The sequence below is a fragment of the Verruconis gallopava genome (genome assembly GCF_000836295.1).
Source record: "Verruconis gallopava strain CBS 43764 unplaced genomic scaffold supercont1.14, whole genome shotgun sequence".
NCBI classification, from domain to species: domain Eukaryota; kingdom Fungi; phylum Ascomycota; class Dothideomycetes; order Venturiales; family Sympoventuriaceae; genus Verruconis; species Verruconis gallopava.
Window position 1 is genome coordinate 439,344 of NW_015622150.1, and position 15,881 is coordinate 455,224.

A 15,881-nucleotide genomic window follows, 5' to 3' on the forward strand; every position below is an offset into this window, starting at 1 on the left:
TGAACAACTCATGGTCCCGCATCCCAACATTTTGAAACATGAAGCTTTCCAAGTTTCAAGTGATGCGTATCTCTATGTCCTCGGGGTGCGGCGAGTTGGCTCTTTTTTTCAGGCTCCGTCTTCCCGATGATTGACTAACGAGGCTTGATCGCGTCAGCAGTCGATCAAATTTGCCATGGCTCCGCGTCTGGTGTTGCTTCAGGTGCACTCGTTACCCCACCATCACACTTTTTTTTTTTTGGCTCGAACAGTTAGAACACTCCCAAAGCTTTCGTGGATTGAGTTCGCACGAGGCATAATTCATGTGAGCCATGGGCGATCATCCCAAAGACTCGGAGAAAATCCTTCTCACACTTCCTTGGCCTGAGCCGACAGATCTGATAAAGAGACTCGAAGAGAAATTCCCAACAGCAGAGTTTGTCTATAAGCAAGTAACTTTTAATAGAGAACAGGGGCTTCAGGAGCAGCTCCCGGAAGGTGCGTCATTGCTCTCATTTGAGGGTTTCCCAGTCGACCTTCGTAATGATAGTCGGGTCACGGACGACTGATTTACACCCTCAAAGACATCTACAAAGACGTCACGGCATTGCTCACTTTGTTCACGCTGCCGCAATCCCCAAGTTCATGCCCAAATCTTGAATTTGTGCAGCTGATATCTGCTGGATCTGACAAGGTCGTGCAAAGGCCCATTTTCAAGGAGACCAACATTCCTTTCGCTACCGTCAGCGGCATCCACGGGCCACAAATCTCAGAATGGTTCATCATGTCGCTGCTGAATTTTGGTCACGCGTATAATGCACTTTACGAAGCACAAAAGGAGCGACTTTGGCAGCCGTCGCTGGGCCAGAAGGTACAAGATCTGGTCGGTCAGCGCCTCGGCGTGTACGGCTATGGCAGCATAGGTCGTCAAGCCGCAAGAGTGGCAAAAGCGATGGGTATGGATGTCATTGCTTACACGGCTTCTCCACGAGACACGCCAGAGAAACGCAAGGACACCGGCTTCATCGTTCCCGGAACGGGCGATCCGGACGGGAGCATCCCGAGCGAGTGGTATTCCGGCACCGACAAAGCGTCGCTGCATCATTTTCTCGGTCGGGACATCGACGTCCTGCTCGTCGGCGTCCCGCTCACGGCGGCCACGAGACACGTCCTCAGCACGGAAGAATTCGACGTCCTGTCGAAGAAGCGGGCGTTCGTTGCCAACGTCGCTCGCGGACCCGTCATCGACTCGGCGGCGCTCAAGAAAGCGCTTGAGGAGGGCAAGCTTCGCGGCGCCGCTCTCGACGTTACCGAGCCGGAGCCGCTGCCCAAGGACAACCCGCTGTGGGAGGCCCCGAACACCTTCATATCGCCCCACGTAAGCGGCAACTCCAATGACTACGCCAAACGAGCTTTCCAAGTTTTCGAGCTTAACCTCGAGAGGAAGGCTAGAGGCGAGCCGCTCATCAATGTCATCGACAGGAAGAAGGGATACTGAATCTACAGCCGTCAAGCACTGCATAGATGCCGGTGGACTTTTGCGGGCCGTCGTTGAACCCTGCGAACTTGCCCACGATTCCATGTCGGATTCACAGCGTGGGAATGTTTTGGAAAGGGCAAAGTTGAAAGGGCCCGGCATTGCTGTCGCTAAACGTGAATGGGTGTGCAATGGCTGAGAGCAGGAGCTAGCAAAGGGCTTTGTGATCGAAAAAGTATCCTTCACTATTGCCTCCGCACACGTATGTGTTTTTACGAGTTTGTTTAAAGCTCAACGTAGATCTTACAGCCGCCATTGTTGTAACGTTACCGCGCCATTGAAGGTATCTAAATTACTACTCCCCGTTGTCAAATGCTTCCACCTCGAAAGATAAAGTCGTAGTCATTTCTTCCAGATTGATTGTTGGGCAGTATTGATTGGGTCACTAGTCCACACTGCAAGCCGAAAGATTAGGCACGGGTGCCAGCCCTCTCCACCCCCTTTATGTTTCTCTAATAATGATGATGAGCAAAGATCGAATCAATCCGTAGCATATTTTGTACTTCTCATTGTTCTTTCCAAAACTTTCAGCTCCCGATGTCACCCTCCGAGAAAGGAAACCTATCTGGAAAACCTTCAGCACTACACTACCTTGCCGTAGACAAGTACAGGCCAGCGACTCGCATTGCTGTTCATCCTTTCCATAAGGCGCACATGGGATACCGCGACACAATGTACGTCGGCAACCCCAGTCTTACCCGAGCCCACAAAGGATCATCAACTGGCAACAGTGTGCTCGCGAGATAGACGATAACGATCTCCGTGATGTCGAAGAACATAAGAAACTGATAACCGCAGTTCTTCTTTGGTATCATCATAAATAAGGGACCAATTATTATATAACGAATCTTGCACCACACTTTACAAGACTTGCACTACAGTTTTTGGTAGTACCAGGTCAGATTTCTCGTACAATTCCGCACGAAGCAAATTGATCGACGTGATTGCTTACCATTTTCGTTTTACATTCCGATTCGATTTGAGTTCGAGTCACGAGACGCCAATTCAACATGAGAGTCAAACCCGAGCTCACGCTGCAGGAGTACATCAAGCTTGTCGCATCCTTGTCGAAGACAGGCCAGTGACTTTGCGATAAGCTATCGCACAAAACTAATGCTCGCGATAGTCGCTGCCGTGCTTGCCACCACCGTCACGGCTCTCTTCCGCGACAAGGCTGGAGTGCCGTCGTTTAAGAATCACTTTGAATAAGCTGCGATGAGAGCGTTTCTGAAAAATGCAAGCACCAGTCAAATACAGCACGATGTCTACGAGGATATGCCATCATTATGAGGACGTCGGATTGTCGCGAGCAGGTCCCTCTCGCCTTCTACGTCTGAGACGTATATCGTATTTGCGAAGTCCAAGGTTTTGTCGCACCAGATGGTCAAGATTGTAGACACGGTGGGCGGTTGGCTTGGTGGGTAGAGGATCTGGCAATGTGCTTCTATGGCTGCATGGTACGAGCAATTGATGTGCCCTAGAGATTAGTCCTGATGCCTGTAGGTGGCGGATGTGCGTTCATGGCTTTCGCAGCTCACATGACCTTATTATACAGAGTCGTACCAAAGGCCAAAAGGAGGGCAAGAGCCTGACCATCTTCATTCCACAGTACGGTATGTTGTAAAGTTGCGAAGTAGGCGGAGCGTTTGCTCTGAGGCTGACGCGCGCAAGACATTGCTCCCGCGGCGTCGTTCCAATGCAATTGATACAAGCGGCCACAGCACTCGAGTATTTGACAAGTGAGAGTGACTTCAGGCCATCGCAAGTGATTATAGGCGGCGACTCTGCAGGAGGAAACCTGGTTATGGCCCTACTTTCGCAGATCGTGCACCCTTGAAGTGACGTGCCAAAGATCCTCGTTGAAGCCGGCACATTCAAAGGCCTAGTCCTCGTGTCTCCATGGATCACGTTCGATCAGACGGGTCCAGCCTTCAAGAACAATGATTTAAAGGACTAACTCTTCGACCCAGTATTGAAAAGGTGGTCTGATGCATTTATAGGTGACGACCCGCGCGACAATTACAACTCTCCGTTAGACGCACCCCCAAGTGGTGGGGGCATCTTCCCGTGGAGAACACGCTCGTCCTTGGTTGAGCTGACGAGCTACTGATCGATGGCGTCAGGGACATTCAGGAGAAACTCAAGGTACAGAATACTTATCCTCAGTGAAATCGCTCGTGCCTTTGCTGACAACATACGGACAGAAGCACAATGAGAAAGTGGAACTCTTTGTCGCGGACGAAGAGCCCCACGACCCGCCACTGATCAAAGGGATGATCGGATTTGCGCTTGGAAAGGCAACGTTGAAGATTGGAGAATTGCGTCTTGTCGCACATATAGGGAGCTCATATCGCGTGCTAGGTAACCGTCGACTTCAGTCCATCTATATTATTGCCATTTTGAATTCTTTGTGTAGATGGATGGGGGCGCGCTTCCATCCTTGTCCCTGCACGAGACTCCGGGCATGCTTCTTTTCAAATGGAGACGCTTTATGATTGTAGCAAAGATTATTTCTTACACCTTGAGATGATGACGCTCCCGATTCTAGTCCACTGCCTGTGGGACGCCAGCGCTATGCCTAGAAAAAAAAATCCCAATAGTATTTGTACAGTCGTGACACTAGTCGCGACGAAATCAGCGAGCGCTTTTGTGGAAGTTCTTATGAGTTCTCATCAATATCTGCCCAGAGCGCCTCCGTTTGCCTTCTCTTCGCCATGGCCTTCTCCCGGTTTTCTTTCGTTCTTGCCAACCGCTCCGCTCGAAGGCACATGTTGAGCTCATGCTTCGCCTTGCTGCACATGCCGACTGCCTTGTATAGAAAGCCACGCGCATGACATTCTTCTAGCGCCGCCATGACTTCTTCGCATCCTGTTGCATCCGGCTGTTAGTGGGACAATCCATGACAACTGCGCATTGTGCTCGACACATACCGGCATTGTCTTTTGTATGAAGTAAGGGATGCATTGTTTCTTGATGTATACAGCGCTTGAACGTATCCGTTCTTGACCGCCAAAGTTGATGTCGTTGTGTCGCAAACGTGAGGCGTACCGACAGTGAGGAACCTGGAAGCACCACGGTCGGAGCTCGGACCACCTCAACTGGATATTCTGCATCAGGCGAAGCTTGCGAAATGTGTAACCAACATCACACAATTTTGAGAAGACCATGGCGCAACAAGTAGCAACCCAGAGGCAGCAGCGTATGTGTCTTCATACCTCCTACACTTCAGAGATAGGACGCTGACCTGACGTGTACAGAGCTGCAGAACGAGTACCAGAATTACAAGAGCATACTGCAGCAACTCGCCCAGAAAATCGGCGACATCGAGCAAGAAATGGAAGAGCACAAGTTCGTAGCCACTTTGCAATTTTCCCTCGATTCGGGGATGTCCCGGCGATCTGTCACACCGCTATGCATGCTCTTTTCATCGGATGTGATCTATTTTTCTTTCAAAACCTGTTCTGAGGATCTCCTCACCGCCTCAGCCCATGCTCAATGTCATGTTGCGAGTCAAGCCCCCTTTGAAATGCTCACTTAATTAATGCTATCAAAGACTGCTCGCCAGGTTGAATTGCGCTGACAAAGTTTGCAGACTTGTTCTGGAGACGTTAGAGCCTCTCCCTGGAGACCGAAAATGCTTTCGCATGATCAATGGAGTTCTGGTTGAGAGAACGGTTAAAGATGTTGTGCCTGCGCTCAGGACCAATTCTGATGGCTTGAAGAAGTTGCTTGAAGACCTTCTAGCTCAGTATAAAACCAAACAGGAGGAAATGGATAAGTGGAAGGTACGTTTTCGTTCTCCAACTATCTCTCCTCTCGTTTCTCGCAAAGTCGCTGTAGCTTGTGCACGTCCCTACCATAACCAAATTCGTTCTTGTACAGTGGTTCATGTTTGAAGACGGTAGTACCCGCTGCTAACAAATCCTACAGAAGAAAAACAACGTGCAAGTAGTTCAACAGTAACTAGCAGGCACATCCCGTCGTGATATCATGGGGCTTCGGCAGTAGTTTCGCAGCGAAGGAAATAAAGGCGTTCCCTGCTTGCGCTGCGCTTTCCAGGACCAGGTGACCTGCGAAATCCGTCACTAGAACTGTGAAATCTCAACGGTCGCCCTACCGGGTTCGCCTAAGGCGCCATGGGGATGTCTAACGACCATTACTACTGTCCATGCCGCGTCGTAGTCAATTTAGTTTGGATAGTGTAGGTAAATCAAAGGACCGGCACGCTTTCCTATCTGCCGTCAAGCGGGTGGGTCCATTTACTGGAATGTTGCGGTCGCGATACTGCAGTGCGTTAGCTCCGGCTAAAGGAAACTTGTAAGCAAGGAAAGGACGAAAGAGAGAAATATCTCCGTGGCACACATCGCCTGATGGGTGATTTCGGGCACTACGACCTCGGATGGAAGAATAGCATAAACCTCAACCATCTTTGTAGCGTTACAATGCAGTCCGATTAAGAATAACCAGGCAAAATCTCAAGGTCCCGAAAGCAAAGTCTTCCTGTGACATGCATGGAATGCATCGACGATAGTGGACGCACGCAGAAACATCCCATGTTCCCATGACAAAGGCATAGAACGCTAGCTGGCGGGCTGCATGTTGCGTATGCGTTGGCGATGCAGCGATCTTTTCAGCGCTGCATCCATGTCTGTTCACCATCAGTGCGGGCAAAGGCCTGACTGGGTACCGAACGCGTCTTTTGACAGATTGCGGACTGCACAACTGGTGGTCGATGTTTCAAACTGACTGGTCGCCCTACCGTGAGCCGCAACGTCAATCGAATAGGATGAAAATGAGAGAAGCATCGGACAGGGCTGAATTGAGTACTGTCGTTCTTGTGGATTTGTGCGACCCTTCATCAATGCAATGCCAACGAAGCCTCCTCTACATTGACGTATTCCTTTCTTTCGTTTCTTTTTTTTTCCCACGCTTGCAGTCGTACGAAAGTTAGGGCTGGGATCTTCCGCATCAGGCAGCGCGATGACGGAAGGATTGGCTGGTTTGCATACACTTTCGGGCTTCACGAGGTGAACAGCTCAGCAGACATGGCAGCGATGAGGAGGGAGCGGGCTATGCACTGCCAACTAGACAGCTTTGCTGCAGGTCTGGACCGCGGGCCTGGCTCTTTGCTTCCGAGCTGACCGCAATTTCGAAGCTGTGCATGGTTGAGATCACAGGGCAGCCGGACATTTCGCAAGGAAGAGGACAGAGAGTGCGCAGAGTTAGTTTGTGTGTGTAGAGTTTGTGGGACGCTTTCTCGAATCTCGTTAGAGGACCGTTTCGGGATCTTTGACTGAGATGCAGCCAATGGAAAATACCACGACGGATGCGAAATTTGACAGGAATAGCGAGGATCGAATGAGAATACGCGGTGGTGGCTGCAGGTCGTGAGTGGCCCAAGAGCATGATCACAACGGCCTCTCCACCCGTCTCCACCCCCTTCCTCTCCGTCTACGAGTAACAGCGCACATGCGATCCCCACATCCTTGCGTCGATCACGGCCAGGACGAGTAGCAGCATGGCGTCTATCCTCGGACGGGCGTGTGTCGAGGGCTGATCGCATGGGCCGTCCCACAGGTGCCGACCGTGGACGGAGGGCGAAAGTCATGGCGCTATGATTGGTGAGCGAAGGCAACGAGGCCGGCGGAGCTACTGAGCTTATTGCTTATTGCGTGTTTTTCTTTCCGTGACTGGGCCGAGTTTAACTTCCTCTCCACCACTCAACGAACGTGCTGACCGAGCGCGTGTGTCGAAGGCGACCAGACGACGTCAGTGAGTAAGTAAGTCATGTTTCTGTAGTCCCATGAGTCTCCAACGCGGCAGTGGACGCTGCACCACACAGACATACCCGCCCGTCACCCGTCACCCGTCTCCCAGCCTCCTCGTCCTCTGCCGCTCGCGCAAGCTTCACCACGCCACCGCACTGATTGCGTCTTCCGACGTCGGCTGAGAGCTGCCGCCCATGGCGTTCGCCGTGGCCGCTCTCTGGCGTCGCGCACAAGGCTGAACGACCGCGCAATGAGCGCGTGCCTGGTTGCGTGAGCCAGAGGCTGGGGCTCCATCTGGATCCGGCCAGTGTGCGTGTGCGTGTGGTGTCTTCTGCGTCTGTTGTTGTTATTGTTGTTGTTCGTTTCCCGCAATAGCCCGCCAGCACCAGCCAGACCCAAAAGAATCGGCGCGAGCAAACGTTTAGTCTCAGCAGCCCTTTTTTTCCCGTTTTTTTCTTCGTTCCCGTTGATTCTTCCCCGAGCGAACCAGCGACGATTCACCTCAAACTCCCGCCTTCCCGCCGCAACCTGCACACATCCTCGTTCGCGCATCATCCTCTGCCTCTGCTTGCCTCTACTTTGCTCGGGCTTCCACCTTTCCCACTTTTCCCGCCAGATCTTGATCTAATTTAGACCAACCAGAACCCCACGCGCGCCAGGCCGGTTCTTGCAGTAGCCCGGCATATTCGCATCTTCCATCTGCTGCGCATATCCTCCCAAAGCCCGGCGCTTTGTTGTCTTTTGCTGGGTCTCGCCCTGTCCCAAGCGACGTGGCTATCGATTAGGTAGCGATACCTTGCTGCAGGTAAACTTCACCTCACATCACGTTCCTGGCCGTCTTTCGCCCAGAACGTCGGAAAGAAGCACAGCTAGCTGCCTGTAAGTGAAGCGCCAGATGATCCTGGCACATGCAAGAGTGACTTGTTGCGACGTTGGATGAAAAAAAAATAGAGAGATCGGAAGAGCCTTTGACGGGCTGGCTCTTTATGTCATAGTTCTGGATCGCCGCGGCACCAAAGCTCCAAAAAAGCACAAGCGATCTGTGAACTGGGTTCGCCGATGTGTTATGCAAGTAGTAACGTGGTTTTAGAGTACGTGTTACACCGCCAGAGGTGCGCTTCACCCTTTGACTCGCATATACTCTCTTGGGACCTTGCTGCTCTTCCTGCCGCGCCTTAGTAGCATCCGTTCTCGGCTTTCACGACATCCTCGATCGAGTATTGGTCCTGTGCCACAAGCATCGGCTGCGCTTTACGCTTTCAGCAACGACCTGTGCCACTGTACCGTATCGGCCTGTCTGGTTCTTCGTCAACTTCCTGGCTTGGGAAACGAAGCAGAACCCTGACCTGACTTCGTCCTGCCTTGTATACACGTCTACCGCCTCTCCCTCAAACCACTAAGCTGTAGTGGCGGCTGTATACTATATCGGCCCGCATAAGCGCAAAAAAGGCCCATACCATACAGTCGGGAAACCTGCAGGTGGATCATCGTCATACCCAAAGCTTGCAGAATAGCCTCTGCTCACCAAAGGCGTGCGCAGCCACGGCGCAGCATAGTGCAGTCCACTATTCCGAGCTCGTGCGACGGACGCCGTACAGGAGGCTTAGCCTTAGACGAGGTCGAAGCGCGACCATCAATTGAGTGACGTGTTTGCCAGCCTGCCAGCGAATAACGCTGCATACCGACAACTCATTCAGCGCGTTCGTGGGCGTCTGCACCAGGGCCGAATAAAACATGTCGTCCCCCCAGCCGAAGAAGGCAGAGGCTGAAGCCGTGGAAGTTGACCAAACGACGCCAGACATCAACGATCAAAACGGTCAAAAGGCTCCCATGGACCCATCGGATACACAAGGCCACGAGATTGAAGTTAAGGAACAGGATCGATGGCTGCCCATAGCCAATGGTATGTGTGTCTCTTCTAATGCTACACCCGACGCATCGTAGGCTCTGATTTGCGCGCTGCTGCTGCGACCCGGACCACTCATACATCTCGCCCTTAAGCAAACGTTTGACCAAGTGCGCTCTGCTCTGCAAACAAGCGAGGAGGCCACCACAACTGTTTACGACGAGCGCGCGCACGCGCGCAACGCTCGAACGAAGACAAAGCCCGTTGACTCGCGAAGTGAACAGGCGCCGCGACCTATCAATTGAACCTTAGATCGCTTTCATTGGTGTCGGTTCACTCCGAACGTCACGTTTGCTGCAGGACCTACCCATAACGGACACACGTGCAGCGTGCAGCCCAACCACCATCAAGCGGTAATGTCGTTGAGACAGAAGGCTTCGCTTGGGGCTCAGTCACCCTCTCAGCAGCCCGCAAATCAGACCTCATCCTCCTCTCATAAATATGACAACGACGCTAACATACGTAACTTTGCTCCAGTTGCCAGAATTATGAAGTCGGCGTTGCCGGAGAACGCAAAGATTGCGAAGGAAGCAAAGGAATGCATGCAGGAATGTGTGTCCGAGTTCATCTCCTTCATCACAAGCGAGGGTATGTTTGAGACAAAATATCTCTATCACTTTCATGCTTTTACCCCTCCTCAATTCCAGCCAGCAAGGCTACGGCGTCCTCACCAGCCGTTGGTTTGTTGATGGTCGGCGACGCCCAAGCCCGTTATTGGTCAATGGATCCTTAATGTTTCAATCTTCGACTCCCTGATTGGCCATAACAATTAACGGTACGCAGCGTCCGAGAAATGTCAACAGGAGAAGCGGAAGACGGTCAATGGCGAGGATATTCTCTTTGCGATGACGTCGCTTGGTTTCGAGAACTACGCCGAAGCTCTGAAGATCTACCTGGCTCGTTACAGAGAGGTAAGCTACCGTGTCCCTCTTCCTGCTTGATGCACCAAACGCCCTTTGCTATACTGTCCATTTTCCTGATCTTCTCCCCTGTCACGCACACCAAGACACCATCTCTTCGATGACAAATAAAAAAAGACGTGTCACTGAACTCTTTACTGATTGGAACGTCGAGACCCTCCTCGCAACTCAGAAATCCGGCGCTCCAGGCGCCACCGGGACCAGCGCAGGTCCCAATGCAGCTGCCGCCGGCGCATACAGCGAGAACGACAACGGGCTACTAGGCGGGAACGGTCTCGACGAAGGCAGCTACGACCCAGCCTTCTCCGGCGCCGTGCACAACGGGAACGGTACGGCCGAGGGTTACTAGGTGCCGCGGCGCCAGGCTCTGCTTCAGCGAAGCAAGTGGCCGGAGCGGGCGAGGAGGGCGAGGAGGGCGAGATGGAGATGCAGAGAACTGGCGGAACAAAGAATGTGCGAACGGACAGGGCTGCCGAGCCCGCGGAAAGGATGGGAACAAAATTGCTACGGCAGAATTTGCGATGCAAAACGTGGGCAAGGATGGGCTGGAGTTGGCTATGGAGAATAGCGGCGATAGAACGGGCTTACTTCACCTTCAATGGCTGTATAAATTCTCCGGGGTTGATGGAAGGCTTTTCATATTTTTGTGCTGGAACGGGTACTGCTGCGACTATTGCGTCAATTTGTGAGGGAAGCTCGAGGATACATCAGGCTCAATGGACACATTCATTACCCTTGCCATCGCTGCTTGTCTTTTCTTTTCTGTCCATGAAAACGCCACGACGTCGCGCGTTTGTGAACTCAGACGAGTCCGTCGGTACAGGGCACAAGGCGGGCGTCGTCTGTCGCGAGAGAATGACGAAGCTGTCTGATCGCCGTGACTGGCTGCAGGAGAACGCCTGTGTAGGGCTTGGCTCTGCGGGGACAAAGTCCGAACGCTGGGGCTGAGTCTCCATGCTCTGGGCCCCAACGGACGTCGAGCACGGGCGAGGACGAAATCATGATGCGAGACGATCGTCAACGAGGATCGAAGGGGCCTGATGTGCGTGACGCTCACTGGTTCGACGGCGGAAGGCGACACGGTGAGCGGTGCTGACGCAAGTATACAGACGATTCTTTCCAAGGCACCAGACGGGCTTCCTCCTGTTTCTCTTCTTCCTTCGTTTTCTTTTCGCGCAGGACACGGCTTCGCAACCGGCGAGAGCGCGCGTGCGACCCCATGCCGCACATCATGCCATCGCGGTTGCAGAAAGTGCGCACGTGAGAGACGCAAGCGACCGGCGCAGCGCAGGAGGCGTGGGAGGTGAACCTTTTCGGTGACTGGACGTCCAACCGTAGGGCTTTTTGGCTGCTTGTGACTTTGCGCTTGCTTCCAGCCTGGCTATTTCGCTTGGGTTCTATCCCCGAGCCATACGACGAGAAATAAGAAAGGGACGCTTCCGTGCTTCCGTTCGACGGTTGTCTTCGTCGTCGTCATCATCATCATCATCATTGCATCGAGCCTGTGCTTTTCCTTTTTGCGGACCCGCTGTCTGGGCTTGGGCATTTTTGGGCGCGGCTGGATTCGTCGCACACTCTGTTACCCACCAGCCTTGCACTTATTCGTGGCCCGGCCGTCGAGGGCGAGCAGCGATCGACACGACGGCGGCGGAACATCATCACCTCACACCCTGGACGCACCTCGCAGCTCGCGCGGACACCACACACGCTCCCACCCTCCCATCTGTCTCTCTCCCTTTCCGCCGTCCATTTCTCGCACTTTCTCACCAACCTGACGAATATTCTGCACGCATCGACCACGTCTTCCACCTCATCTCCGGCTCCCCCATTATCCTTTGCACGCTGTTGGCTTTCTAGCTGCTGGCCTGGCGGTCCTTGTCCCCGCCTGACGGGGGTCGAAAGACACCTCTGCCACCACTTACTATCACCACCACTGCGTTCGCTGCCACTGCAGCTGCCGTCAACATGCGGCCCACACGGCTTCTCCTCACTCTCACCACCTCGCTCGTCCTGCTCACGATCCTGTTGTACCTCATACCGAACCGCTCCTCCCGCGCGACGCCGCCGCCACTGACCTCGTCAAAGAGGAAGTCGGGGTTGCGAGCTCTTTTCTCTTTTCACACACCGCTTTTCCCGCCGTCAGCCATCATCAGCCTCACTGACGATAATTCGACCTTCTTCCTGGCCCGACCTGCCGCTTTTGGACCCAAGCTGCCGAGCAGTGGGCTGAGCGGGCAGTTGTGGATCGGCAGCGGCTTTGGGGAGGACAATCTGGGCAGTGGGGGACGGGCGGAGGGTGAGCTCGGCTGCAGCGACGTCCCGGGATGGGATGAGAGCATGGGAAAGCCATCGGGCCGAGTGATCAACGAGGGAGACGAAGACGTAAAGTATGCATCGCACAAGGGCAACGTGAACAAGAAGACGGCAAAGAATACGAAGAGAGGGGAAGCAGAGGGCGAAGATACGGATGTAGCCATCCCCAAGCCAGAGGACGACGACGGTACGGACGAGCACTTGTTCCATGCCCCGGACCTGAGCGCGATCAAGGACGCGGCGAACAAAGGCCGTGAAAAGGAGCATGCCGACATACAGTCATTGCAGGAGAGCGCGGAGATTGCTGGCAAAGTAGTCCTGCTAAGCAGAGGTGGCTGTGGTTTCCTGGAAAAGGTCAAATGGGTGCAGCGGCGTGGTGGCAAAGCACTGATCGTCGGTGACGACATTCGCGGCGGGCCGCTTGTCACGATGTATGCCCGCGGTGATACATCGAACATCACAGTGCCGGCACTCTTCACCTCGTACACGACGGCTCACCTGCTGTCGTCGCTGATACCGTCCGGCGGCCTGTTTGGAGCCTCTCCAGTCGACGGCAACAAGGTCGGCCTAGGCAAGATAACTGCGAAGCTGAATGAGGCGAAGGACAAAGAAGCGCAGTCTGACGACCAGCCCATCTTCACAACCTCGACAGAGGTGTCGAAGCCGACCGACGAACCGCTCGCTTCACAGGGCAAGTCGAGCGTAAGCAACATCAAACATGAGGAACCGAAATCTCAGCATGGCTGGCTCCGTCGCTTCATTCTCTGGATTGTGGGTATGTCTGACAATCACGATGTTAGTCGTAGACCCCCCGGCAGCGGCAGCATCGACTGGGTCATGGTCCAGGACTTTGATGAGAAGCCTAAGAAGTCCTCTAAGGAAACCAAGAGCCCTCAGGGGTCACAGGGGTCCCAGGACGGCCACGACGGCTTCGTCATAGGCGTGCACGATTGGCGCGATCCGGACATGGTGCCGGCCCGGAGCAGCAATGATGTTGGGGCGCGACAGACGAATGATGAGAAGGGCCCAGATTCTGGCGCAAATCAGCTGAAGGGAGGTATCGTCACACCTGGGAGCGGTGAATACGAGAAGCCCAAGGTCGTCGACTCCGCACAGAGCAAGGACAAGACGAAGGCCAAGTCCGACGCCAACTCGAAAGAGCATGACAGTTGGCTCAGTCATCTTCCCTGGACACATGGTGACGAATATTTTGATGAAGGCGCGCAAAAGGCAGCGCCGTGCGCAGGGGGCAAGTGCAAGGCCAAACCTCACAGTGCGTCGAAGGCGGACTCGAAAGCGCTGAACGACGGACTTCCGAAGCATGAAGGTCTTTGGGTGACTTTGACACCGACTAACATGTCTTCGAGCCCCTTCTTCGATACCTTACTCGTCCTTGTCGTCAGCCCTCTCGTGACCCTCACCATCGTCTACGCCTTATTGCTCCTCCGTTCACGGATCCGTCGGCGTCGCTGGCGAGCGCCCAAATCAGTTGTTGATCGCCTACCTGTGCGCACATACCACACGATTGCGAGCGAGGCAAGCACGACGTCGCTGGCGACACCCAACGCCTCTTCGCCTACCACACCTCTCTTGCAACCTGCTCCCCGCCGCATACCTTCGCGGTCGTCATCGAGATCGAGGCCGCGGTCAAGAACAACATCTGAAGTTCCCGCCCAAGGCACGTCATCATTACTTGGCGACAATTCAGAGAGTCCTTCTGCAGCCGAGAAGCGTGAGGCTGGGTTGGCAGAGTGGAGACGTCGATATGGTGGTAGACAGAAAGAATGTGTTGTCTGTCTCGAGGAGTACGTTGATGGCGTCAGTCGCGTCATGAGCTTACCCTGCGGTCATGAATTCCATGCGGAATGCATGTAAGTCATAAAGATATGATTTGTTTTGAAGCCTTGCTGACTGTATCAACAGCACGCCGTGGCTTACTACTCGACGGCGGACCTGTCCCATCTGCAAAGGTGACGTGGTGCGCAGCTTGCAGCGCGGTGTGCTAAGTAGGCAGAGCTCGTACGAGGAACGGACACCATCACGTGAGCTCTCTGACATTGACGACGAAGACGACGACGAAGTGCAGGCCCAAGTTGCGACTAGTAGAAACGACTCACCTTCTGCTGCTTTGCCTATGGACACACGAGACCTCGAACGGGGTGAGCAGCAACGTCAGCAACGTGATGCGCCTTGGCGTGACTGGATGAACGACCTCATGTCTAGGCTGACAAGTCAGCGACGCAGGACGGATGGCGTGGATAGGGATCGATGACGAATGACGCCTTGCACATGCTCACGACTCTTGCTTACTGATACCCCAACCACCTCTCTTTGATCGGCGAATATAACTTTATACCACCTGAACGGTTTGAGCGTAATATCGGCGTTGTTTTTTTGTGTTTGAACATATCTGCGTGTTGAGGATGCGTGTGCGATTTGCTTGATGACGCTGGCGTATATAATGGACGAGAAGGGAAAAAGGGGGAACAAAAAGATGCACGCGTGCTAGTGTAGAAAATATGATGCCTGCAGTCATTGCTCCACTTTGAGAACCCTTCAGTATGGAGTGACTTGCGATCGGATGCTCGCAGAGCACGTCATATGACTCCATAAGGTTTATGAAATGAGAAAGCAAGACACTTTTTCTGAGTTCTCAGCACGCTGTGCAATACTCCGATGTTACAGTCGTCTCTTTCTCTTATTCCCTTTCGTATAATTCGCAAAGCTACCGGTGGCTAATCTTCCAAACAACAACAGGACCAGGTCGCCCTTTGTTCGTGGGCTATGTGTCAATTGCAAGTCGGCCCCTATACCTTCCACGTCTTGCGTGACTTAGACAAGAGATACCTAGACGCAGCAAGCAGGACAGCTCCTAAGAGGATAGACACGGCTCCAAAGATTTGCAGACCTGAGAAGTTGTTGCCGCCTTGGTGCTTCAGAATCGCACCCATGACGGGCAATCCCGTCAGCATGCTGGAGCACACGTCAGTATCGGCACACTTGGCTTGACGAAAGCTCGCGCTCTCTGCGCGCAGGACCATGCGCACCCACCTTGTCGAAAGCACGATTTGGAACGTCCCGAAGCGCTGGCCAAGGGTCTCCAGGCTGCCAAGCTTGAATACGCATGGTATCATCAGAGAGATGATGGCGCCGCTTTCGAGACCGTAGACGGCGGCGAAGACGATGGTGCCCGCATGCGAATGGTGGTAGTTGAAGGGCAGCCACAGCGCGAGAATCGAAGCGCCCATCAGGAAGGAACACCCGGTGATGACGTTGAAATGGCCGATTCGATCTCCAAAGTGCGGAGGAATAATTCGCCCGGGGACTGACGTTGAACTACACTCACAGACGAGCAGGTAAGCTTCTCAGGTATGCGGCGGCAAGAGACCATGCAAGGTGTTCGGTTGCGTTGAGCTTACTTAATGATGGAAATCAGATAGAGCGCCAAGCTTGAGGAG

General features: G+C 53.6%; 4 protein-coding genes across 5 annotated transcripts; all 4 read left to right on the plus strand.

Annotated features, from left to right (window-relative positions):
* Positions 1-231: 231 nt before the first annotated feature.
* On the plus strand, positions 232-1,920 carry PV09_04907. Of its 2 annotated transcripts, none has more exons than XM_016358340.1 (2): positions 232-477; positions 564-1,920. In XM_016358340.1, exons 1-2 carry the CDS (start codon positions 312-314, stop codon positions 1,475-1,477), a joined length of 1,080 nt encoding a protein of 359 aa, XP_016213958.1. In that variant the 5' UTR covers positions 232-311; the 3' UTR covers positions 1,478-1,920. The 2 variants fall into 2 exon arrangements, with proteins under 2 accessions (XP_016213958.1, XP_016213959.1); XM_016358341.1 differs by having other exon boundaries at positions 685-1,920.
* Positions 1,921-4,662: 2,742 nt separating this feature from the next.
* On the plus strand, positions 4,663-6,001 carry PV09_04908 (uncharacterized protein). Its single transcript, XM_016358342.1, has 4 exons — positions 4,663-4,715; positions 4,774-4,864; positions 5,109-5,301; positions 5,447-6,001. The coding sequence occupies exons 1-4, from the start codon at positions 4,682-4,684 to the stop codon at positions 5,477-5,479; spliced, it is 351 nt and encodes a 116-aa protein (XP_016213960.1). The 5' UTR covers positions 4,663-4,681; the 3' UTR covers positions 5,480-6,001.
* A 1,209-nt stretch (positions 6,002-7,210) lies between these two features.
* PV09_04909 (uncharacterized protein) lies at positions 7,211-10,850 on the plus strand. Its single transcript, XM_016358343.1, has 6 exons — positions 7,211-7,296; positions 7,927-8,163; positions 8,375-9,187; positions 9,668-9,778; positions 9,974-10,101; positions 10,265-10,850. Exons 3-6 carry the CDS (start codon positions 9,019-9,021, stop codon positions 10,457-10,459), a joined length of 603 nt encoding a protein of 200 aa, XP_016213961.1. The 5' UTR covers positions 7,211-7,296; positions 7,927-8,163; positions 8,375-9,018; the 3' UTR covers positions 10,460-10,850.
* An 846-nt stretch (positions 10,851-11,696) lies between these two features.
* On the plus strand, positions 11,697-15,101 carry PV09_04910 (uncharacterized protein). The gene is made up of 2 exons (XM_016358344.1): positions 11,697-14,294; positions 14,347-15,101. Exons 1-2 carry the CDS (start codon positions 12,076-12,078, stop codon positions 14,693-14,695), a joined length of 2,568 nt encoding a protein of 855 aa, XP_016213962.1. The 5' UTR covers positions 11,697-12,075; the 3' UTR covers positions 14,696-15,101.
* The last annotated feature ends 780 nt before the right edge of the window (positions 15,102-15,881 follow it).

Bases quoted from the DNA above. Each gene is read 5' to 3' on its own strand.
- PV09_04909 (XM_016358343.1), top strand. From the start codon at position 9,019: ATGTCGTCCCCCCAGCCGAAGAAGGCAGAGGCTGAAGCCGTGGAAGTT. The intron at 9,188-9,667 runs GTATGTGTGTCT...ACTTTGCTCCAG, and splicing joins ATGGCTGCCCATAGCCAATG to TTGCCAGAATTATGAAGTCG. The intron at 10,102-10,264 runs GTAAGCTACCGT...TGGAACGTCGAG, and splicing joins ACCTGGCTCGTTACAGAGAG to ACCCTCCTCGCAACTCAGAA.
- PV09_04908 (XM_016358342.1), top strand. From the start codon at position 4,682: ATGGCGCAACAAGTAGCAACCCAGAGGCAGCAGC. The intron at 4,716-4,773 runs GTATGTGTCTTC...TGACGTGTACAG, and splicing joins AGCAACCCAGAGGCAGCAGC to AGCTGCAGAACGAGTACCAG. The intron at 5,302-5,446 runs GTACGTTTTCGT...CAAATCCTACAG, and splicing joins AGGAAATGGATAAGTGGAAG to AAGAAAAACAACGTGCAAGT.
- PV09_04910 (XM_016358344.1), top strand. From the start codon at position 12,076: ATGCGGCCCACACGGCTTCTCCTCACTCTCACCACCTCGCTCGTCCTG. The intron at 14,295-14,346 runs GTAAGTCATAAA...CTGTATCAACAG, and splicing joins GAATTCCATGCGGAATGCAT to CACGCCGTGGCTTACTACTC.
- PV09_04907 (XM_016358340.1), top strand. From the start codon at position 312: ATGGGCGATCATCCCAAAGACTCGGAGAAAATCCTTCTCACACTTCCT. The intron at 478-563 runs GTGCGTCATTGC...ACACCCTCAAAG, and splicing joins TCAGGAGCAGCTCCCGGAAG to ACATCTACAAAGACGTCACG.